Source organism: Lutra lutra, chromosome 16, assembly GCF_902655055.1.
Source record: "Lutra lutra chromosome 16, mLutLut1.2, whole genome shotgun sequence".
Taxonomy (NCBI): Eukaryota; Metazoa; Chordata; class Mammalia; order Carnivora; family Mustelidae; genus Lutra; species Lutra lutra.
The window spans coordinates 2,312,473-2,336,988 of record NC_062293.1 but is presented as its reverse complement, the minus strand read 5'-3'; the positions used below and the strand labels follow the sequence as shown (position 1 = coordinate 2,336,988).

Genomic DNA, 24,516 nt, shown 5'->3' with positions numbered 1-24,516 from the left:
GGCTCTCCTGCTTCAGGACCTGTGGGGGCTGATTCTGAACCCGCACCCGACCGTCGGGGGCTACAGAGACAGACTCACCGAGGTAGGACCAGTTCATTAACGTAATTTAAACATTTTGTCTTTTAATTAACTCATTCAGTATTTTGCAGACACATAATTTGCATACAGCAAAGTGCTGAGGCCTGACCGTCATTTATAACTTTTCGATGTCTGACGTCTGGTGTGGGGCTTCTGTCTGTGCTGCGTGGGCGAGTCTACAGGCCACAGCCGGCCCCCTGCAGGTGCACTGGGGGCCCCGAGGGCCCTCCAGCAGCCCAGGGAGGCCACGGGAAGAACAAAGATTGCCCAGAGCCTGCCCTTGTCCCATCTCCTCCCCAGGCTAGTATTGGGAATGGCCCAGCCTCTCTGAGCACCAGCCTCCTCGTCCAAAACAGAGGCCTGTCCCGGCTCCCGGCACTCTCAGGAGGTTAACGTACAGATAAGATAAGGGAAACCATGTACTTGTCGCAGCCGTCTGCAGAAACGACAAAGGACACAGGACTTGGGTATCACGGACCCATCATTTTTTTCCTTCCCGTGGGAGGCAATCGGGGCTGAGGGAGGTCAGTGCCCCGTTGCTATGACCGGATCTAACAGCCTCAGACCCGCCCAGGCCCGAGGACAGCCACAGTCCGGTACCCGACCTGGAAGAGAAGCGGCTGCTTTGCTCCGTGCTGTGAGCCGCAGCCCCGTGGAGCACCGGGTGGCCGGCCGCTGCAGCAGGGCTCAGGATACAGCCCGAGCCCCGGGAAAGAGGCAGTTTCTTTGCCTGCGACTTGGCACAAGACGGCAAAGCCGCCGTCACCGCAGGAAAAGTGTCCAGCCCGGGCTCACGTAGGCCCCGGTGCTGCTGTGTCCCGAGCATGGCCCTAAGGGACTGAATCTGCGGCCCCCACATCTCCCAGCGGCAGACTCCAGCTGAGGCTTTCTGCCCTGATTTCGGAACCGTGGGGTTAGAGGACAGGTGGAGACAGGACTGGTGCTTTCCGGGGCCTGCCCTACAGTCTACCTGGTTCTCATCGCGGCCTTCCGGGCTGTGGGAAGGGAAGCAACCACCAGGCCTAGCTCGAGGGGTGTGGTCGTGCCACAGTGGAGGGGGCCTGTGGGTACCAGTCCGTGCCCACAAGGAGGGCTGCCCGCTTCCCTGCCTGCAGGCTCCCTGCTCCCAGCAGCTGGGAGGGACCTAATGTCCTCTTCTGAGACTGATTCCCCGTAAACCATCCCGCCCCATGTGTACAAGTTAAAGGTCACCGGCCCGTTCGAAGATGGGGGAATTAGGACAAATGGGGAAGTGGCCCAAAGCTTTCCGAAGCTGGAGCTTGGACGCTTTAGAAAGAAACCAAGCCCCCCTGCCCAGGTCCTCCTGTCTCTTAGGCTCACCTGGGTGGTGCTCCCCCAGACCCTGCAGTCCCTCGGGTGGGTGCACGCAGACATTGTTCTTGGAGTAGATGATCTCCCCGTCCAGAATGGAGGGGGGCCCACCACCGCCGCCCGGGGTAAGGGTCAGGAGGTCCGAGGCTTTGGAGGAGGCCCGGCGAAGGAGACGGCCCAGAGACATTGCTGGGGGAGTGTTTCCATCCTCCGCACGCTTCGGCCCAGGCGGGGCTCGTCCAGATGTGGCTGGGGGAGAAAGACAGAGGCGGCGCGTCAGGCCAAGGTCATGGGCGTGGGCGCTGTGTCTTGCCTCACACCGGCAAGCGCAGGACGAATGGGAGTTCGCTGACCTCCAGGACCGGTCCTGCTAGCACGAGACCACGTGGCACCATGGACATTTGGGGCCGGGTCGTTCTCAGTGCTGAAGGCGACCCCGGTCTCTACCCATGGATGCCACTAGCAGCATCCTTCCTGCGATGACTCCAGGCATGGCTAACGACCCCCAAGGGCCAAACCACCTGTCACGGGCGCTCTGCATCCCCACGGTGATGCCAGGAAATGCTCAGACTTGTCTCTGCTCAGTTTTGCCCTGCATCTGCGTCTGTGTCAACAAGCCCTCCTGTCCTGAACCTCAACCCCTCCGCCGTGCTTCCCAGGGAGCGACGTCCTTCCTTCATCCGCCCTTCCCGGCCTCCTCCACCCCCAGCCCCGGCCTGATGTCCTGACACATGACGGGTCATTTCAGCTGGGAAGGGTGTCACAAGGACCCGAGTTTGCCTACAACCCAGCAATGAGAGGGGCGTCTGGCCGGCTCAGAGGACTGGGTGACTCTTGATCTCGGGGCCATGGGTTTGAGCCCCACGTGGGGTGTTGAGATCACGTAAATAAGTAAAAAACGTACAAAATAGATAAATAAAAATTAAAACAGTAAACGAGAAACCGGAGGACCGACCCAGTACGCATACAGAACTCCTCGAGATTCCCCGACAGAAGGAGCAGGGTGATTCGCAGGAGTGTGAGCAGGAGAGCTCATAAAGGAGGAATCCTCCGTCCGGACAACACCCAGCGGACGACCCGAAGCAATTTTTATTCCAGCCGAAAGCCCAACCGTCAGAAATCGCTCGCGGTGTGGACCGGCCAGACGCTTCGCATCAGCCGAGCCCCAGAACGCAGCCACCCAGCGGAGCCGTGGAAGGAGCCACGGGAGTGAGCTCGTGTGCACAGACCCTGCCCCCACCCCGCCAGAGGCGCTGCGTGTGCGAGACGCAGCCCACGCTGGGCAGGTGCAGGCCAGCCTCACGGGGTGGGGCCGGGACGGGGACACCCGATCGCCTTCCTCTCGTTGAAAGAAAAGAAATGAGGTGAGAGCCAATACGACAGCATCGCCGATGACGGATGGACTAAACTGGGTCCGTCCGCATGGGGGATGTTATTCAGCCTTAAGGAAGGACACTCGGCCACTGGCCACACAGGTGGACTTCAAGGACACTGTGCCCAGTGACGTCAGCCACGCACAGAAAGACACAGAGTGTAGGATTCCACGTCCGTGAGGCCACTGGAGTCGTGGGTCAGATTCACAGAGAGAGAACGTAGGATGGGGGCTGGGCGCCAGGGGCTGGGTGAGGGGCGGGATGGGGAGTTGGTGTTTTGGGGGCCAAATTTTCAGTTTGGGACGACGACAATGTTCTGGACATGGATGGCGGTGACGGCCCCACAGCGGCGTGAAGGGACTTAATGCCACTCAGTAAGACAGGCGCAGTTTTATGTCCTGTCTGTCTCATCGCAGGACAACAACTCTTTGAACCTCCTACATTTCTGACGCTTCTCCCCCAACCCAGAGCTGGTCTGCAGGGTTCCCTACGTGAGGCTCTTTCTGCTGGAGGGTCTGCACAGGCTTGTGGGGCAGGGGGGGCCGGGCTCAGGGTGCCCTTCATTATCCAAGGACAGGGGGGCTCCCTGCCGGATCCTCAGCCCCCGGCTCTCTGGGGGCCCCTCCCATGCCCTCAACTCGGTTCTCAGATCTCCCCAGAAAGTCACTAACTCTCCCAAGCACAAGATTCTTCTAATGGCTTCCAGCCAGCCTGAAAGTCGCCCCTCCCTCGTCCACACCTTTACCTAGAAAGATCCATCACGCCCTTTTCCCAAATGACCGGGGTTCCCAATATCGGCATCGCCTTGAAAGTCACGGTTCTAGGACCCTCACTGCCTCAGCCACAAGCCGAGGACATCACTCCACTCCTGGTCGTATCCAGGGCCCGAATCCACCCCTCGAAGGCTTCCCCCAGGCCAACACTCTCAACCCCCTTGGCCAGCGGGCAGCAAGCTGATTTCAAGGACCAGACAGTAATCGTCAGGCTCTGCGGCTGCCAGTCCCACCGTGTGACAGCGGCCACAGACGGGAACCAGAAGGTGTGTCTGTGACCCAGTGAGACTTGATTCATGGACACTCTCATCTGAATCTCCTAATCTCTATGTCTCACAGAAAATTCTCCTTTTAGTTTTTTTCCAATCATTTAAAAATATAAAACCCAACCTTAGCTCAAAGACTAGAAAACAAGCAGAAGGCTTGATTTGGCCCATGGGCTGCAGACAGCTGACCCCTGGCTCAGGCCACCTTCTGGATACTCGGCCCCTCTCTCTACCCCAACTGCCTCCAGGCCAGCCTCTCCGGGAAGCCTTCCCGGCCTCTCTAGGTCAAGGGGGTGGCCACCCCTTATGCCCCTCACTGGTCTGCTGTCTGAACTTGGAGGCACACCCCAGCACCTGTCCACCTCGGTATAAAATTCTTTAAAAAACAAAACCAGTCACACGCCCTACATATCACGTCGTCTGTGCAACTAACTGTCAGTATTGTTATTCTAGTGACGATTCTGCTGTCCAGAATATTTTTAGCACTCAAGAATCGTTCCAGAATGACAAGGTCCCTTCACGAGCCGTACTAGAAAATGAGTCTCCTCCTTCTAGACCAGCACTGCCCGGTTTGCTAATATCCCCCAGCCACGTTTTAAAAAAAAGTGAACAGAAAGGAGGAAGATTAACTTTGGTAACACACTTTCATTTCAGTCCTTATTCCTCAAACAGGATCGTTTCAGCTCATAATCCATGCGGAAACCAGCTGCTCGACGTCCCCCTCGGCCTCTGGAGTCTGGGGTCTGTTTCGCGTTAAGGGCAGCTCAGCCGGGACCCACACTGCGGCCGCGGCCTCGGCTCCCTCGGGGTCTCCCCTGGTGTCCCTTCGTTAACCCGGACGAGGCTGCAAACAGCTGTCAGCTGAGTCTGGAACCCAAACCGCCCTTCAGTGAAGACGTCTGCCACCGCAGAGGACAATCAGAAGGACGTGCTGGAAGGTCTGAAGGGCCAAAACACAAGCGCTCACAATCCCGCCTTTCCCTACACACCCGACGCGGACCGCACGCTCTCCTCCCCTGAGACTCTGGCCCACGCGACCTCCTACAAGCAAGTTCCGTAAACGAGAAAACGGGTTCTGAGCGTTCGGGTCACTTGGGGAGCAGAGAAACTTGGCACCTAAGACCTTCGTCCCCTGTGCTCAGAGTTCAGCTCCCACCCCACCCCGGCCACCTGGGTAGGCAGGGGACAGTCCCCCCCAGCTCCAGCCCCAGAGTGTCCTGCAGCAGGCCACACCCTGGGGGGTGTCTGTCAAACGCCCCCACAAATATTCACCCTCTTCAGACACTTTCCACTAGCTCTCCAAATGCGTTTGCTCCTCCGTGAGCCGCCTTCATTGACATGAAACCCGGTTCCCAGCCTCTTCTACCACACTGCTCGCCGAGAGAGCCCTTGACCTATTTTTGAATGCTTTTTTTCTTTTTTTTTTGTAAATTAAGCACCAAGCTCAGAGAAGTACAAAGGAGAACACAAGTGCCTCAAATCACAGGATCTGAAACCGTTCACGTGTCTGCTCCTATCTTCTGTGTCTCTTATAAAAAAGCAAAGACGCCCCACAGGGGTGACCGGAGTCTTGCTTTCTGTCGTAGCGTAAGTGCATTCTCCCACGTGTTAATGACTCTAAGAGTGTGTCTTCCCCCAACCCCCAAATCATACTTCGAAGCTCCAAACCCCCCACCCAGCACCTCGGAATGAGGCTGTATTCAGAGACAGGTCTTTACAGAGGTGATCAGGTTGGAATTAGGCCATTTGAGGGGCCGGAATCCAGTGTGGCTGGCGTCCTTTGAAAAGAGGAAATTTGGAGATGGACAAGGTGTCCAATTCGGGGCACAGGTCCAGGAAGAGGCAATGGAGTGACAGAGCAGTGGCGAGGTGGAACGGGGAGGGAGGGAGGGAGGGAGGCCTGCCTCCTGCAGAGCTGGCTGGTCAGGCAGGAGGGGAAGGGGAAGGGGACAGGCCCAGCAGGCGGCACCCAGGGAAGCTGGGTGGGAGACGCAGAGCAGGGTAAAAAGGATAAAAAATTCCTGGGGTGGATAGGGACCCGCGGCACAAGGATGTGAACAGCCCCAATGCCACGAAACTGCACGCTTCAAAATGGCCCAAGTAGGCATCACACTGTGTATCCTTGACCGAGATGAAAAATACCGTAATAGTGGAACCCGGAGCGGGGTGTACAGATGCTCTCTGTACTGTTTTTGGTAAACCTAAAACACTCTAAAAAATAAAATTTGATTTTAAAAAAGAGGGTGGAGACCAGAGTGCATGCCCCCGGAGAATCCAGGCAGAGAGGACTCCGGCGGATGGAGGCAGGGGACGGGCTGGGAGCCAGAGGCAGGACGAGGGACAGCAGCGTGACAAAGGGAGCTCGGGTGTCCAGGCCGATGGACAGCAGCAGTAATGCCAGGGCCTGGCCAGAGCTGCACGCCCCGACGGGGATCTTCCTCCTGTCCTTGAGTCTGCAAGATGCATGACCTTGAATGCTTCACTCATAACCTGCAGAGCAGTTTATGCCCATGACCTTTGGGACCTGGTGACCCGTGGGGGTGGGAGGAGCACAGAGAACTACCCCTCCTGGTAGACCAGAAAGCTGTGCTCCAGAACGTCTTCCCGGGGACAAGATTCTGAGCAAGGAGAACACTGGGTGCCCTTGTGGGCCTGGGGTCTCTGGGCACGTGACTTATTCACGTTCTACTTCGGACAGAGCTGGGGGCAGGCGCACAACCAGCACACCATTTAAGTGCTGTCCTCGGAGATCCGGAGACGCACCAAATCAGCTCATGCTTGGAAGAAAGGGACCTGAGAGGAGCCCGCAGCCAGAAGCAGCTCCCCGGCTCCCCCCAGCAAGGACTTGGCGTTCGCTGAAATCAAAACGGCAGCTGAGATGCTCAGAGCACATTGTACCGACATCCCGGCCACCCCCATCCCCGAGAGAGGAAGGTGAAGAGGGAGGCCGTTCACGGTAGACCCTTGACGAAGATAAAAACATAATTTTTCTCCGATCCGTTCCCCTAACATTTCTACTTTAAAACGGTCTACGCCTGTGTTGGTCTTGTGGATTTTAGGTGATAAGCTCCTGAGTCCAAGACCCCTTCCTGATGGATGTGCCCACCAGAATGCCACCTGCAGTAAAGGTCCACGTGCTTTGTCTTTGCTGACGGAAAGGACAGCGATGCCAGCCTGGCAGTCGGCACAGGGAGCCAGAGATGGAGGAAAGCCAAGATCCAGAATGAGCATCATTCTGGGTGCAAAAAAAAAAAAAAGGTAGTGATTTTAAAAGGTATAAAGTAAGAAGGGCAGGGCTGGTCTCCAGCCATCTGTGCAGCCACGATCGCAAGCCGAGCTCTGTGCTGCTCTGAGCCGTGGTGACCACGAGGTCGGGCCAGATTTTTGCCAATAGGCTATTGTGTCGTTCGAAAGAACAGAACTTGGCCTCTCCTCAAAACACACACACATGCCCATGACACCGAGCTCCCTCCGCAGAAGGCCCTCCCCGCTCCCCGTGGCTCTCCCAACGCCTTCCAGAACTGCGGGTTCTCAGCGGCCAGCAGCCTGAGGGGGAAGGGAAACTGGGGACCCAGGACAGGGGTTGAAGGTGGCTGGAGAATGGGCAGCCGGGAAGGGGGCAGGAGTTTATCTCACACCCCACCCCTGTTTGTACCTGGCCCTGCTGCTGGGTTGGGGCCAGGAGCAGGGGGTGGCCGGTCTCCCCCGACCGCACTCGCTCCTGGGCGCCCCGGAAGCACCTGCCACCAGCCCCGGGCCAGAGGCAGCAGAGGCCGTGGACCTCAGTGTGGCGGTGCTGGTGCAGAGCCCTCCTCTAATATTTTCAGGGTGAAGGGGAGACATCCATTACCCAAAATTCGTTCCCCAGGAATTGGTGATTTATACCTGGGGAGAGGGGTCCTGGCCAGAGACAGAGCCTAAGTCACTGAGAAGCCAGAAAGGAGCAAAACACATTAAGAAATGACGTCCTTGGGGCGCCTGGGTGGCTCAGTGGGTTAAAGCCTCTGCCTTCGGCTCAGGTCATGATCCCAGGGTCCTGGGATCGAGCCCCGCATCAGGCTCTCTGCTCCTCAGGGAGCCTGCTTCCTCCTCTCTCTCTGCCTGCCTCTCTGCCTACTTCTGATCTCTCTCTGTGTCAAATAAATAAAATCTTAAAAAAAAAAAAAAAAAGAAATGACGTCCTTTAGAAAAGACACAAGTCGCCCCTCCTGCTTCCTTCGGAAAGCACCGCCGTCCACGCGCATTGGTTTCCCGTGGCTGCTGTAAGTCTCACATCACCGCACATTCCACAGCTGAAAACCCAAATAAATAAGCTCACAGTTCTGAAGGCCAGGAGTCCGACCCGGGCTCACCCGGCTCAAACCAAGGTGGGGGTAGGGCTGTGCTCCTTCTGCCACCTCCGGGGAGAATCCGTGTCCCTACCTTTACCAGCCTCTGGAATCCTCCCACAGCCCTTGGCTCGTGGCCCTTCCTCCACCTTCAAAGCTACTGGTGCCCAGTCTGGGTCCCCCCACCCCCACCCCAGCACATGGCTCTGACGCTGACTGTCTTTCCCCTTCTTCTGCTTTTAAGGACCCTGGGATGACACTGGTCCCACTGGATAAACCAGGACAATCTCTCCATCTCTAGGATGGCTGATGAGCGAGCAACCTTAATGCCACGTACCCTAACTGAGTCCCAGGTTCCCAGGATTTGGACACAGACATCTTTGGAAACCGTTCTGCCGCTGACCATGCCACAGCAAAGACACAGGAAAGCATGGACTTCTAACTCACCCCCCAACTGTCAAATGCCTATGCAGGGCGACCACCTTTTAGACAATATGATGGGGACCCCAGGTCTAGAGCCAGAAAAGAGGAGGACATGGGCTCCCATGTCCACGTGGGAGCAGCAGGACAGATGGGAGGAAAGGGTGAACTCATGCCAGGGCCTGCCCTTGGCGTCCTCCTCCACCCAGAGCCCTGGTTTCCTGTCCTGGCATAAAGGGGCCCCATCGTTTGCCAACCAGAAAAGCAAATAGGAGCAAAGGTGCAAAGTTCTCTCCTGGAACCTCCCTAGGAAAACCAGACAGATGGGGCAGCCGGCAGCCACTCTAAGAGGCGGGAGCTTGACTTCTCCCATTCGCTGCTCTGTGCGGTGCACCTGCCTCGGCCCCACCTGGCTCAGTGGGATGCAGCTGTCGGCAGGGCGAGCGCGGTCCCGGCGAGTCCCAGGGCTGCCTGGTCCTGCGGACCGGAGGCTCGAGCCCACAGCCATCCTGACAGCTGCTCACCGCCGCGGGGGAAGGCAGGGAGGGGTGGAGGGCCACTGGACACGTTAGGGAACATGTGATGGGAAGGAGCCCACAGGGGATGACCCAGCCCCGAACCCGGCACGGGCACACCACTAGAAGCAACAGGCTCTGCCACGGCGCTGGCAGGAACCGGTTCCCCTGCTTTGCTCCCAAAGCCAGATCAACGCAGAGCAGGGAACAGGCGACGCTATTTAACCAGGAGCCGGACACACACAAAAAAGGATCATGTTCCTCCCACGCAACATCTGCTGCTAACACCGGTCCAAGGAGACCCCAGCCCTCTCTCCCAGGCATGTGTGCCGCGGTCCTTCCCGGAAGCCCCAGCTCTGCAGTTCAGAGGGGGATCTACACCCCGCAGGTAGACGGGCTCAGAACCCAATCCTTGGGGTACACGATTTGGGGAAGCTGGGTCTTCCAAGTCTCATTGTGCGGACAAGAGACCTGTGAGCTAACACGGCCCGTCCTCCCTGCGGTGCTCCCCTTCGTGTTACGGAACCGTCGTGGAAGAGAAGGGTCTTCCCGACACATACGTCACGTTCACATGCCCATGAAGAAGACCGTCACCCAAAAACAAGGTCGCTGTGGGCGGGGCCTCTGCCTACAAGGGAGGACAAGATGATCAGCTTGTATTTAAAATGAAGGAACAGGGACGCCTGGGTGGCTCAGTGGGTTAAGCCTCCGCCTTTGACTCGGGTCATCGTCTCAGGGTCCTGGGATCGAGTCCCGCATGGGGCTCCTTGCTCAGCGGGGAGCCTGCTTCTCTCTCTACCTCTGCCTGCCTCTCTGCCTACTTTGCGCTCTCTCTCTCTCTCTGACAAATAAATAAATAAAATCTTAAAAATAAAATAAAATAAAAGGAAGGAACATAGTGTAGGGCAGAAGCCCCAGGGCAGGAAGCTTGGACCAACTGCCATCTGGGAAAGGACCTTTGAGAGGCCGTAAGGACAAAATAGTCACAGGAACAGGAGGGGGAGTGGATGGCCAGCTTCACTGTGACTTCCCTCTTTCGGCTGCCCAGCTGTCACTTTGATTATCACCTACTGCCTGGAAAACCCCAAGGCCTCTGCCTCTCACTCGGGAGGCCATCTGCTGCTTGTGCCCCCTTGACAGCAAATACCAAAACACTATTTCCTCCCCAAAAAGCCAGGAAAGTAGGGCCTGGGAGATGAAACTGACCTTAGACATGAGCCAGGATTGAGGAACAAGGAAGGACTGGACCCCAAAAAGCAAGGAAAGGTGCAAACCCAGCCAGGAAGCCACCCAGAGACCCAACGGTGGGTTAGGTGCACCTCACGTGACGTCTATGGTTCCCCTAAGATTTTAGTTACAGAACTTGACAAATGAAAGTGTAAAATGACTTCTGTTACGTACGCCCTTGGCCCCAATTTCGGAAAGACAGAGGTGGAACGACCAATTTACCAGACCCGTGCATTCCAGGTCACTCAGGACGGAAAACCAGCACGTAAAGCCAAGCGCACAAACTAGGACCGACGTGGGCTACTGCAGTGGTTCCTGCCCCGACCGACCCGGACAGAGCAGGGAGAAGACACAGACGTCATGCCTGTGCACCTGCGGCCAGGTGGGCCCCTCCGGGTGGCTCCTCACATGCGTCACCTTTAAACACCTGGACAGACTGGCCGTCCAAGGCTCAGCAAGAGCAGGGCACGCCACCACCCCGCTGGGTGAGGGCTTGGGGAGCATCTCACTGAGTCTTTAAGCGGCCAGACCATGCTCCTCCCTGAGGCCTCTATCAGGTCAGAAGACACAGTAAAAGATATGCTTCAAGTCGGACATCACAGGACAGCTCATCAAAACAGATTTCTTAGTGACCCAAGACCCAGTGCCCAAGGACGCACAGGTGGTCAACAGCAAAAAACAAAAAACAAAAAACACCACCCCTGGGAGCCTGGGTGGCTCAGTCAGGGAAGAATGTGCCTTCAGCTCAGGACATGATCTCAGGGTCCTGGGATCGAGTCCCGCCTGGGGCTCCCGGCTCAGCAGGGAGTCTGCTTCCCCCTCTGCCTCTCCCTCTCTGTCTCTCATGAGTAAATAAAAACCCTTAAACACACACACACACACACCACTGAAGTGAAAGGAAAAAGATCTCCTAGACTATTTCCCTGAATCTGGGGGGAGGGGAGGCTGCAGACTCCTGCTTTCAAGTCTGTGCACCAGGCTCATCGACGGTCACCAGTTTTGTAGAAATACAATGTTTATCAGTAAAACCCATCCGGGCCCCAGCTGCTACACTTGCCTCACTGTGCAGCCACAAGCCTGTCCTCCCCACGCTGTCCCCACAGTGTGAAACTACGTGGCTAATCTCACACGAGAAGATTCAGGCCTGTGAGAAATTCGGGGTCCCACCGCTGGGGAGGAGGGGGCGGTGGATAAATCTCGAGCTGAGTCTGTGTTGCAGACAGCCTGGGCGCCCTGGTCCCGGGGAACAGCCTGTGGGACCCAGCGCCCCGAGAAGTTACGAAGTGAAGAGTGTCACTATACATACACGGCCAACTCCAGGGCTGTACAGATCCGCTTCTGCCTGATGGACCACACGAGGAATTAAGAAACAACATCAAAATGTTTTTACCAATTTGCTCACTGTGAACAATCCAACGGATGGTCGATAACATTTTGTTACAAAGTATAATGCTTAGTATGCGCCAGGCACTAGGTCCTCGGGATGACCATTGCCCGTGACGTGGGTACAACGATTTTCACGGCACAGACTGAGAGGCTAAGGCACAGAGGAATGCAGTTGGTACCGTGTACCAGGGCTGGCGTCTGAACCCAGCAGTTCACTTTGGGGGCCACACTTTAGCCACGGCACCGAGGCACCCCAAACCAGGGCTGAGAGACCTGTGCGAGCAGGTAGGCTCCAGAAACCCAACGGCTGACTTCTCAGATATCTTTATCCGAGGCTGCGGGAGGCTCTTTCTGCACGAAAGAGAACGGATGCTAGCCGCTGGTGGTGACACGGGATTAGTTCCCACTCCCTTGCTTTTTTATGACTCATCGGGCAGAACGAACCGTGTTCTCCTCTGTCTGTAAAAAGAGGGGTAGGGAAGAGCGTGTGCGTGCGAGCAGCAGGCACCCCTTCCAAGGGAGGAGGCAGCACGCACAGCCGTTTCTGGGGCTGCAGCGTCCTGAGCCCGAGGATGCACAAACCTGGTTCTGTCCTCGGGGCATGAACTTGGGGAACTTACCTCCCTAAGGCCCAGGGTTCCCCTCTGTTATGGGGATAACCTCACTCCTGACTTTATGGGCTTGTTCTGGGGGCTAAGTGAGTTCATGAGTAATAATCAGAAACTATATACACAGCAACCATCCTCACCGGAGGGTTTTAAAACTCCCTTGAGAAGAACTTTCACCTGCCATGTCGAGATTTTGCCCACCATCAACACGCCACACGCCAATAAGTGCCACAGAACATGTAATAACGGCACTCAGCATCCCCCCGCCTCCCGGTACCAACCCGGGGCAGCTGCTCAACTCCCCAGTTACTACTACCAGCCAAGAGCGCTTCAATAATCCTTTCTTTGCAAAAGTTTCCGTGGTTCTTCAAAGCCTTCAGGAATCACTCATCAATTAATATTTCAACCGAGGAATTTCTAAATCTGACAGCACAGATTCTTAAAAGTTCTCTCATCCACCCATTGGCAGACTGGGAACGGACCTCTGGGCTCTGGCCTTCTGCGCCCACCCCACATGGCCATTTCTGAGAACTGTGTCTCCCTTCCTTCCAGATGCAAGAACTTGGGCCTTCCAGTGGTAAAACAAAACAAAATTGGTAAGACCAGTGTGGGAGGGGCCGCCTGTGAGGGACAGGGAGCAACCAGTCCCGCTCCTCCTAGGAACCTGGTGGGGCAGGAGGACAAACTTCCCAGCGGGCATCAGAACGTGCTATGTCGTTCTCCATCTCGGAAGAGAATCTGAACTAGATCGTGGCCAACATACGACACCAGCTTCCAAGTGTGGGATAACAGGATTTCAAATCCACCGGCTTCTGGCAGGGCTCCTGAGCGTATATTTAGCCATCTTAAATTGCCTATTTTTTTTTCCTTCTCCTTTTTTCTACTCTTTCTTTCTTTCTTTTTTTAAGTGAAACAAGGGGGAAGAGCCCGGGCCTGGGGGACGTGCGTTTCCTGACACGCGGTTCCTCCAGCCAGAACGCCGACCCCAAGGCCCCGCAAGGCCCGGAGCGCGCCGCTGGGCCGGGAGGCGCACTTCGGGGGCCGCGTCCGCACACGGCGGCCCCTCCAAGTTCTCCCTCGTGTGCTCTGACGATCCAGCAAGACAAAGACCGCAAGTTCTCGGGTCCACGGCTCCACGCAGGCCGGCACGGCGTCTCCCCGGATCAGGTCCGCTCCCCGCCCGGGCGCCCGCACCCGCCGCGGAGGGGGTCCCGGGCGCGTCTGCGCGAGCCGCAGGGCTTCCACGCCATCCCGCTCGCGCCCGGGTCCCGCGCCTCCCGCGCCTGCGGCCGGACCCCGGCTCCTCCCGGGCCCCGCCGCGCCAGGCCCAGCGCCCCGCGCGCGCCCCGGCTCCGTCCCCGCGGAGGCGGCGCCGCCCGCTCCCCAACCCCGGCTCTCGGCCCCCGCCCGCGCGGTCCCCTCCGGGGCCCCGATACCCACCCGGGTCCCGCAGCGGGGGCCGGATTCGCGGCGGGTCCCGGAGCCTCCGCCGCCGCCGCCGCTGCCGCCGCCGCCGCCGCCAGTGAGGCGCGGCGGGGCGGGGACGCGCGGCGAGGCCCGGCCCCCGGCCCGCCCCCGGCCCCACCGGGCCCTCCCCGGCCCGCCCCGGCCCGCCCCGACCCTAAGCCGGCCCCTAAACCGGCCCCCGGGCCCACCCGGCGCCTAGCGCCACCGGGACTCCAACCCGGACCCGGGCCCATCCCGACCCCAAACCGGCCTCGGGCCTAACCCGGCCCCTGATCCAACCCGGACCGCAACCCGGACCGGGACCCGACCCTGCCCAACCGGCCCAGCCCAGACCCCTCCCAACCCGGACCCCAACCCCGCCCCGGGCCCAACCCCATTCCCCGCCGAGCCCTCCCCCTCCAACCTCTTGGTTCGCCCCTACGCTGCCCCAGTCACCTTTCGCCTCGGACCAAGTCCCCCGTGCCCGGACGTCCTAATACCGGGTCCCGGGACTTGGGCTCGGATGGCAGCCGCCGCCCGGCCTCCCCCTCAGGGAACACAGGACCCCTGGGACGCTTCACGTGCGCGCTCCCCTCTCTGTCCCGCCCTCTCCATTTGTGTTTCCTATTTGGAGGTAAGAGGGGATCATCACCCACAAAAAAGCCACTGAGCATCCCTTCTCCGTCCCCGCGGAGGAGCCCCCCTGGTCTGGAGATGCACGGGCGGGCACCGGGCTGGGACCGCCCCCACCCTAGGCAGCCCCTAGATGAATGCAGTGTGCTCCGGGGCCCCTCGCGCCCCCACCTCCGCCTGCCACCTTCGGGGCGCGGGTCCCCGGGTGCCCGGCGCTGTCCCTGGGGCATCGGAGTTGTTGGCTGGACGCTCGTGGACACGGCTGTCCTTTACGGACCTGAGCCAGCGGGACAGAGCTCGGACTCAGAGACCGGAGACTGTGTTAGTGTTTAATGAATTGACGTAGGAAGCTGCTCCGCGTTTCCAGCGCGCAGCCCGGGCACAGAGGCCGCGCCGCCCGCGTCTGCCCCGCGCGTGGTCCCCGCCCGCCGGATGTTGACGGCGTCGCCTAGCAACGGGAGATGGCGGAGCCGGGTGACCAGGACGGCGGGTAAGCGGGGCGGGGGTCGCGGGCATCCAAGAGGCCTCCACGCCTCCCCCTTGCCCTCTCGCCCTTGCCCCCGCGCCTCGGCCCGGTCCGTCCCCGCCCTGCCGGCCTTTCCCGCCTCCCCGGCCACCCCCAGCCCTGCGCGCCCTTCCTCATCTCCGGTCCCTTTGTCCGCTCCCGTCCTCGCACTCTCTCCCCGCGCTCGGGCCGCTGGGCTCCCGAAACCCGGCTCGCTCGGCCCGCAGTAACCATGGCAACCACGATGCCCGGCGGTGCCTGCGGAGAGTTCCCGTACTTGTAGACCAGCAGAAGCGCGGGGGCTGGGGGCTGCGCGGGGTCTCTCTGCGTGCGGAGGATCCCCGGGGGGCTTCCTGACCGCGGGGACCCCAACCTCCCCTGCCACGGCCAGGCCTCCAGGAGGGGGGGCGGGGCCGGGGACAGAAACTCTTTTGAGGAACTGGACCTTTTACCTTAGACGTTTCCGCGGTGTTTCCCTTTTTTTTAAGATAGGTTTGTATATACTGACATGGAAAGAGGTCCAGGTTACCTTAAACGAAAACACTAAATGGAAAACAGTATGTAGAGGGTGACCTCTAATTGTGTGTGTGTTTAAATGTGTAGAAAAATATTTGCAAGAAGATACCCTTAAGTCTCTTTTATTACTAGTAGTTATCTTGAGAACGGGAGGGAAAGTCCTGGAGGATTTTCATTGTGTCACACATTTCTGTATCACTTTGACTTAAAAAAAAAGAAAGAAAGAAAGAAAGAAAGAGAAAAGAAAAGGGAAAGCTTGTATTTTTAATTAGAAAAAAATAATTGTAAGAATGTAAATCATGACATTCTTGTACTTCTTTGTCCCGTTTGTGCCACTTGCTCTTACACTGTGTTTCTTTGCTCCATTGGGCTGGGGAAAGTATGCTTAAGTATATTTCAGGTTACTTTTCTGTTACAATGTACCGATGCTGTTCTCTGAATGTTTCCATCATTTCATTCATTCATGGAACAACTCTTGTGTGGCCTGCGCTCCCTCCACATGACAAGCATGATCTAGTGCTGGGGTTGGTGACAAACAGCCAACAGCCCAGAGGGGAGGCAGATAATCAAGTCCATAATAGTACAGACAGACACCAGGAGATAATCAATGCCAAGGGAAAGAACACTGTCCTTTGAAACTCTTAAACTGTATTTCTGCCCCTAGGTCTCAGCAGGAAACCGAGTCAGCTGTTGAAGGCAGAGAGGCCGGGAATCATGAAGGCGACAGGGTAAAGTTCCCTGTGGGGCAGGCTGTGCTGGGCTTGTCTTTACTGGGGGTTTAGGAGATAAGAGCTGCTCAAGAAAACTGCACCGTGATCCTGTACCTTGCCCAAAGCAGACTCAGTCCCTTGGCAGAGAAACTCGTTTTCCTCTCCCCATTCTTAAGGGCTGGTGGCTCGCTGGGTTGTCCTGCGTTCCCTACTCAGATCACCCGAGGGTTTCAGAACCCGAGTTCCGCAAGGAAGGGTGCAGAACCTTACAAACACTGTAGAGAGCAGACAGAACGCGGAGCAGACTCTCCCGGGGACACGGACGTGTGCGGATGCTAGTTCCCCACCAGTGTGATTGCGCAGTTACGAACAGAACTTCACAGGAGCCTTTGACTGTGTTTCCTGGTTTTTCTTTTTCCTGCCACAAATCTCCAGGTATCACCCACCGGGAAGACCAGTGACCAAAACACTGATGAGGCTGCTAGTGCCACAGAGCTCTCTGAAGAGGAAATCACGGCCCCTGGGGAAGTCACAAGTGAAGGAGAAATTGAAATTGAGGGGGAAATCGAAGCTGAGGGGGAAGTGGAAGCTGGAGAAGTGGAAATTGATGGAGAAGGAGAAAGGGAAGAGGAATTCGAATTTGAAGGGGATGAAGTCGAATTTGAATCTGAAGGGGAATTTGAATCTGAAGGGGAATTCGAGTCTGATATGGAAGCCCCATCCCCTGAAGGGAGAGTCAGTTCCTTAGATCTGGCTCCTTCAGAAGAGGGTGCTGGGGAGGTGCCCGAAGAGGACACGGGCCCCAGCTCCTGGCATGAGCATGTAAGCGGGGAAGGTGTTCCGGAAGACAGAGAAGCCACCCGCCCATCGGAATCCAGAGACTTGAGGGACATCTCCACGCAGCCATCCCGGCAGGTAGTAGACTCCTCCGAGCCAGTAGGCCTGGATGCTTCTGGAGCCCGGGCCAGCAAATCGGTGAGTGACCCTGAGGTCGATTTTATGAAAGTGTTTGATCGCCTTTGTGGTTTTGTGGTCCTGTAGCGGTATGTTACTGTTTTAACAAAACAAGGCACATCATAGAAACAAATTGCAATCCCTATTAGAAATTTCTCAGCAAACTTAGGTCTCAGGACCCACTTTTGAATGCCAAGAGTTTCTGGACCTTTCTTTGGTGTCCCCCAGACCCAAGGTCAGGAACATTCCGCATCAGGGCAACCGGGCTTCTGGTCTCCAGAGCACCGCCATCCAGTGAAACTTTCCATGGTGATGGAAATGCATCTTTGCTGTCCAACATGGTAGCCACCAGTGCCAAGGGGCTACAGAGCACTTGAAATGTGGCCTGGGAGAAGGAGGAACTGAATTTTTAGTGGGGATTGTAATTAATTTTAATTTATATAACCACCTGTTGCTGGTGGTTTCCATATGGGACAATGCAATTCTGGGTAATCATGATTATGATGACAGGAGATATGATCTTATAATATTCCTTTTTTTTTTATTATTTTTAAACAAGCATGGGCTTATAGAACAGTTGAAGTGTGATTGGAAGACCTGTTTTATTTTTTTAAGCCTTGGAGAATAAGTTATGCTTCCAGGAATGCTTCCCACAATCAACCAAAATATCACTATTAAAATCAGGAAATTTCACTACATTACCGAATAACCCTCAGGTCTCATTCACCAAGGGTCCTTTTATAGCAGACATACAGTTCCGAATCACATGTTGCCTTTAGCCGTCCCATCTCTTAGGTCATAATCTTTCCTTGACTTCAGTGACCTTGGCACTTCTAAAGGTCACCAGCCAGCCATCTTGAAGGTGGTTCTCAGGTTGGATTTTGCCTGGTTTTCCTCTTGATGCGATCTGGGTTATGCTCCCTTGGGATCATATGATCATTGAGTCCCAGAGGGAGGCTGGTTCTCCTTCTTATGTCCTATGAGGTGGTGTGCTGAATGTCGTTTGTCCCATTACCAATGAGGCTGTTGAACCCTTGGGTGAGAAGAGCCCACCTTCTCCACTGGGAAGTTGCCCTTCACCCGCATACGGGTGGGAAGGTGCTCTCTTGGTTTAAGATAGGAAAAGTGAGTGTTTCAAAGGAAGGGAAAAAAATCACAATAAACCACCACCATATTGTTAGGAGTTTGTCTTCCTCTCAGCATGTGTTTAGACCCATCTTGGGTCAGATTTATTCCTGACTATTTTTACTTTTGATGCTGTTGGAAATGGCTTCCAGTTGTTGGCTGCTGTCTTGTACAGAGTGCCATGCTGTATGTAGAAATAGAACTAATTTTGTATATTGGTCTTATATTCAGCGACACTGCTAGACACCCTTGTGCTGGTAGCTTTTTTTTTTTTTTTTTTTTTTAGAATTGTAGGATTTTTCACAAAGATCATCATGGTCTCTGTGAATAAAGGGGGTTTAACTTCTTCCTCTCCAATCTGGATGCCCTTCATATCTTTTTCTTGCCTTCTTACACTGGCTAGAACTTCTAGTACAACACTGAATAGAAATCATCCCCAGCATGGCCAATGAGAGCCCGTCTAAATTGGTCTTTGTGTCCTTCTGACACAACTGGAGTCATTCTTTGTTTTAACCGCTGTCGTCCTTGGAACGTTTTCTCATTCTTGGCACAGACCACCAGCCCTAGAATCAGACACTTCTCCAGAAGCCTGGTTTCTTTTCATGGAAAATAAAATTTAGAAGTCATGATTTGAGTAGGTAGGTAATCTCACCACCACTAAGACGTCAGCGTCCCCAGGCTCTCTCGGTATTATCCATGCCACGCATGCGTGCACACACACACACCACATACCACACACACCGTACATACCATACACACACATCTCACGCCAACCCCACTCTAACACAGCTCACCGCCGAGTGGGTTCCTCTCAGTGTCCTCCCCTTCCATATTTCCAAGTCCTTTTTCCAACAATGAGAAGGCTGGTCCCATTCTCCCTGACACATTTAGTAATTTGATCAGTTCCCTGGGTGGAACCTCCACTGCATTTCTCCACCCCCAAGTGGACTCTCCTCATCACACCTGAACCCAGACACCCCCACACCAGGCTGCCCTGGTCCCTGTTGGGCCAACCCCACCCAAGCCAGCCCCCAAATATTTGGGCTCTGACTCTGTGCCAGGCTGTCCTCGGTGGGGACTCTTGTCATCAGGCCCAGGCCTGTCACCTGTGCGGTAACGACTTCACACAGGGATGGCTTCTGAATCCCAGCCTCCTCACCCCACATTAGACCAGCCCCGGCCCTCCTTGCTGGCTGCAGGTTTGAGTTGTTCTGGAAAGAAAGCAAGGAGTAGGGTTACATTCCTCCATCTTTGACTCTGGTCTGGACACGCCTTTGCCCTTGACATTCCGTCCCAGTGACACTGACAACAACCCTCTGGGGAGGATCCTGATCACCCCCATGTCCAGATGAGGACTCGGGTGGACGGATTCCCTGCCCAGAGTCACACAGCTGTAACGGTTGCTCTTCCTCCGAACCCACCATCCTGAACCACAAAGCCACGATCCCACCCCACATGGTGAGCCCAAAGAGTTCATAACTTCGGAAAGTAACATGATCTAACGACCGCTAATTAAGCTCCAATAACAATGGTCTTCACCTTGTGCGATGTCCAGGAGATTGGAAGTGTAGGTCACTTCTTGAGCTATAACCTAATTTCCATCCTTGGGTATCATTTCTAGAAAACTCACTGGGAAATAGTTTCCAAAGGTGACCCGCCAGAGGGTCTGAGACAAGCCTGAGGGAGCGCCCCATTTCCCGTCCTCGCGGCTGGTGCTCTGTCTTCTGAAGGACCAGGAATTGCAGAGGGGGGGCTGCTGTGTGTCTCAGCGTGTGGGGGAGCCTCATGGATTTCTTAGTAGGAGAAGCCCTTTCTGGACATCCCGAGGCAGGCTTTTGACTCTGGGTCCCCAGTCCTATCATTATGGTTCTGGCTGCCTAAGAGATGGTTTCTAGAAGCAGCAGCATCTGAGGAAGTATTAGAAAGAGCAGGAGCTGGGGGTTGAGGCATCCCAGCTCCGAGCCTGCCCTGGGCCGTGTGTGTGAACTTCAGGCAAGGTCTTTATCTTTTGTGAGGCTGCTTCCTCTCGGATAACTGAGGGGACAGCTACCTGCCTCACAGCATCGTGCACGGCCAGATCGCCACCAGTGGTAACTACTGTCCACAGTAATCATCGCCAGAGTCTCTTTTAAAGCTAAAATGGAGAGAGGCACTTTGAACAAGAGAAGGTATTTTCTTATCAAAATGTCCCTAAACTAGGGGCGCGCAGGTGGCTCCGTCTGTTACGCGTCTGACCTTTGACCTCGGCTCCATTCTTGTTCTCCGGGTCATGAGTTCCAGCCCCGTGATGGGCTCTACCCTGGGTGGGGAGCCTGCTTAAAAAACGAAACAACAAAAAACACAAAATGTCCCTAAATTGGAATATTTTGCGAAAGGAGAAGTAGAAACAGCCTTTTGGGGAGGTGCTTGCCCGGGGCTGAGGCTTTCCAGCATCCTTTTATAAAGAGGCTGCTCAGAGATGTTGCTTACCATCCTTAGGGAGATCAGCACTGGGGAGTAGAGACACCCATGCACGACATGCCCATGCTTCCTCACTGATCTTTGCTGTGGATCAAGACAGGCAGAGACCGACCCCGAATTATGTGGGGTGGGGGCGGGTAGGTGTTTCTGTTTTGTAAAAGCCAAATAATCTTTATATCCGAATGGTTTTCTTTATTTTTTTTTTAAGATTTTATTTATTTATTTGGGGGAGAGCAAGAGCAAACGCACAAGCAGGGGAAGCGTCAGAGGGAGAGGGAGAAGCAGACTCACCACGGAGCAGGAGCCCGAAGCAGAGCTGCATCCCAGATCCTCAGGATCAGGACCTGCGCCAGAGGCAGACGCTTCTCCGACCGAGTTGTACTGCTTCGGCAGTGATGTTGAAGTTTGAATGATCAAAATCAAATAACTTTTTGGTCCTGATTAAGGCCTCGTTGATTTAGGTTTGGTCGTTCTTGTTCTAGAAAAAGACCAGTGAAGGGCTGGAGCAGGAAGTGTTTCCTCTGGGGGTGCGACACCACCTCCGACTGAGCCAGGGAAGCAGCATCACGTCCTCGGACTCGGAGGAGCTGCTCGTGAGCACGGAGGAGTCCTGCCTGCAGGAGCCAGGTACCGCGCCGGGGGCTGTCCTGCCCACGGGATGAGCCCCTTCCCTCCCCGTCTGGGCAGGGGGTACCACTCCTTCATCGTCTGCTACCTCGTTTCCCATTCGGCTGCGAGCTGAAAGATAGAACTGTCATTAACAGGTAGGGATAATGTTTACAGAACATTCACTCTGTCTCCTCTCACTTAACCCTTACAGTAACCCAATGAGGAGGAACCGTTCTCCTATTTTACAAAGACCCTAAGAGTCGTTTAGTGACCTACCCAAGTACACAGCAGAACCAGACCTTGACTGGGAGAGCCGATGGCATCCCAGACCACAGCCCCCGATGCCACCCCTCCCTGCCTCCCGGTCTCACAGGGGGGCTCGGCATCAACACCCCTAAGCCTGCATGTTTGCTGAGTCTCCACGGTTGCACGGCACACCCCATCCCGTATCCCCGTGTTGTGAACGTGGGAAAATAGACCAGGATGTTTCTTATTCCTCGTGATACACAAGCATGGATGGTCCAACCAATAAAGCTTCCCACCACTCACAGCGACGTGAGGACAGTGCACACCCGAACGAGTTAAAAACAGAACAGGATCAGGGCACCTGGGTGGCTCAGTTAGTTAAGCGACTGCCTTCAGCTCAGGTCATGATCCTGGAGTCCTCAGGTCGAGTCCCACATCGGGCTCCCTGCTCAGCAGGGTATCTGCTTCTCCCTCTGACCCTCTCCCCTCTCGTGCTCTCTCTCCTTCAAGTAAATAAATAAAATCTTTAGTTAAAAAAAAAAAAACAACCCAGAACAGGATCTCTCCAGCTCCAGCGGATTGGAAAGCTGGAACTAGAGCCTTACTGATATTCTTTTCAATCTCATCAACTGTTTCCCATTAAAGAAATAAAATCAGTGTAGCCCATCAGTAAGAAGCCACCTTCCTCTTCACTATTTCTGTCTAAAAAGTATCTACAAAACAGATTTCCTTCTTGGAATATAGCAAAGGTCATATGCATCACCTTTGAAATGCAACCCTTTCTGTGGAACATGTTAAACCGACGACTAGAAGATTCAGAACGGAAGACGCTGTGAGCCCACGTCCGAGCCCTAACCCATGTGACGTCTTGTCTTTTTCTTTTCCGTGGTGTTGCCCGAGGTTGGAAACCAGCGTCCCCGGACAGCACCAGCAGAGTAGCCTCATTAGCCACTGCATTAACGCCTCAGTAGTGCTCGCTATGCCCCCAGGTGTCCCCCCAGAGGCGCCCGGTGCACAACCCCAGAGAGGGGACGTCCCCGCCTTCCTGGACCGGATCCAGCAGCTGAGCACCGGCGAAGAGGGGACCCTGGAGAGAACGGAGTCGGAGGGGAGTGACGAGGCCGAGGAAGACGGACAGCAGCTGGTGGTTCTGGACCCCGACCATGTAAGCACGTGTTCCCCACCCTGCTAGTGCCCTGATGCGGAGCACGACCAGAGATGCCCCCGGACCCGCTGCTGAGCTGGCCGCTGTCCGCGCGCCCCACGCCCAGCCCCCTGCCCCGCGCCGCCCTCACCCACTGGGCAAAACCGCTCTGTGAACTGCCTCCTCCTTTCCATTCATTCGTCCAGATTCAGCAGTCCTCGGCATTGGCACTGCTGACATGGGACCTGGTCACTCTCTGGGGTCGGGCTGTCCTGCGCAGGACCCTGTCTCCTCCCGCCAGATGCCAGGAGAGCCCCTGCGCCTTAGCCTCGAAGCCAGAAAAGTCTGCAGACATCCAGGAGGCTGGGTGGGGGCACAGTCACCCTGGTTCCGAGCCCCTGCTTGGGGTGCACCCCAGCTTGTGAGGTCCCGCGCCCCCCCCAGCTCCAGAAAGCGGGGAAGGCGCATCCTGATAGTCTGAGCCCTTTAGGAAAGCCGGGTGCCCCCAGTGGGAAAGATGGGCTGTTGCTCGGAGCTCCGACCGTGCTCACCTCACCCTCTCACCCCGGGGAGAAACCAGGACCACCGCCCCAGCTCACTCTGCCATAGTGCAAAAATGCGCACTCAGGCCTTCGGCGCCTGGGACAGGACCTCAGGGGCCCTTAGTCTAGGGCTGCCGGCGCATGTCCTGGGCAGAAGTGGGGCGCCCCCAGCCCGGAAGTCCTCTGCGCCCCGGGAGAGCTCTGGCAGCTTAGGCGGGGCCCTGCCTGGGCGGGCGGGTCACCATGCTCACTTCTCTGTCGTTTCAGCCCCTGATGGTGAGGTTCCAGGCCGCGCTGAAGAACCACCTCAACCGCCAGATAGAGAGTCTGAAGCTGGAGCTCCAGGAGCTGGTGCGTAGTGCCCGTCCCGCTGCCCGCACGGCTGTGCGCCTCCCTCCCGTGACCCGGTTCTCTCCCTGCCGCAGAGCGTGGCCACCAAGCAAAGCCGAGTGCAGCGGCAGGAGCTGGGCATGGAGCTCTACGGGGTCCAGCAGCACCTGGCCCGGCTGCAGATGCAGCTGGAGAGGAGCCACGACCTGCACTCGGTGGCGGCCTGCGCCCGGCGGCGGAGGGAAGAGGAGCTGCAGAGCGCGCGCCTGCTCCACGCCAGGACCTGCGAGGCCGCTGACAACGAGCGCAAAAAGCGTAAGGCTGGGGGTCCCGCGCAGACCCGTGTCCCCGGGTGCCCTCTCCAGCCGCCTGGATCACGCCCCCATGGGGAGCTCATCCCCGAAAGGCATCCCTGTGTGCCGTCACGGGGCATCCAGAAAACACGGTGTGGTCCCGTCCTCCCACCTCGGGGAGCTCCCAGCCCTTCAGGGAGAGAAGGCAGCGATGTCTTGAAAGGCACCTGATCGGGCCAAGCAGCTCTGAAAGTGGACGGAGACAAAAGGGGCAGAGGCTGGCAGGCGGCGGGGCGTGGGCAGGGTTTAAATAAGCGGAACACAGGAGTGAGGCCAACCCCAAGCACAGCGTCTTACCCAAGCCAGCCAGTGGCCCAGGGGATGGCGGCAGCCTGGTGGCAGCGGTGGTCCGCTGTGTGGCCGATGCCGGCAAGACCTGGAGGCTTGGGACCAGATGTGGCAGTAGGGCTTTTCCTCGTCAAACACCCCCACCCCTGCACGGGCCGGGCTCTCGACCCCGTGAACCTCCATTTTGCTCACTCTGCTGTGAATATTTCAGTCTGTGGGGCTTTTTTGCTCCAAGTTGGTTTATCCGCTGTGTGTGGTTACCACAATGGGGAAAAACGACCTACACAGATCCGGGAGAAAACAGAACCACACGGACACCCAACGTGTGCCTGCAAAGAGGCATTTCGGA

General features: G+C 56.4%; 2 protein-coding genes across 7 annotated transcripts in view; one reads left to right on the top strand and one right to left on the bottom strand.

Moving 5' to 3' along the window:
* TBC1D16 (TBC1 domain family member 16) overlaps positions 1-13,840 on the bottom strand; it is a 72,450-nt gene extending 58,610 nt beyond the window's left edge. For 4 of the 5 annotated variants that reach the window (XM_047706475.1, XM_047706472.1, XM_047706473.1 and 1 more), the window contains exon 1: positions 1,420-1,659. In XM_047706475.1, coding sequence (XP_047562431.1) covers positions 1,420-1,597 — 178 coding nt within the window. In that variant the 5' untranslated portion in view covers positions 1,598-1,659. Of the gene's footprint in view, positions 1-1,419; positions 1,660-13,746 lie in introns of those variants that run through there. The other variant, XM_047706471.1, reaches the window with a different exon arrangement.
* Positions 13,841-14,716: 876 nt separating this feature from the next.
* CCDC40 (coiled-coil domain containing 40) overlaps positions 14,717-24,516 on the top strand; it is a 36,010-nt gene continuing 26,210 nt past the window's right edge. The window contains exons 1-7 of one of the 2 annotated variants that reach the window (XM_047708603.1): positions 14,717-14,875; positions 16,071-16,134; positions 16,552-17,091; positions 21,138-21,282; positions 22,482-22,675; positions 23,464-23,547; positions 23,622-23,841. In XM_047708603.1, the coding sequence (XP_047564559.1) occupies positions 14,847-14,875; positions 16,071-16,134; positions 16,552-17,091; positions 21,138-21,282; positions 22,482-22,675; positions 23,464-23,547; positions 23,622-23,841 (1,276 nt within the window). In that variant the 5' untranslated portion in view covers positions 14,717-14,846. The remainder of the gene's footprint in view (positions 14,876-16,070; positions 16,135-16,551; positions 17,092-21,137; positions 21,283-22,481; positions 22,676-23,463; positions 23,548-23,621; positions 23,842-24,516) is intronic. The other variant, XM_047708604.1, reaches the window with a different exon arrangement.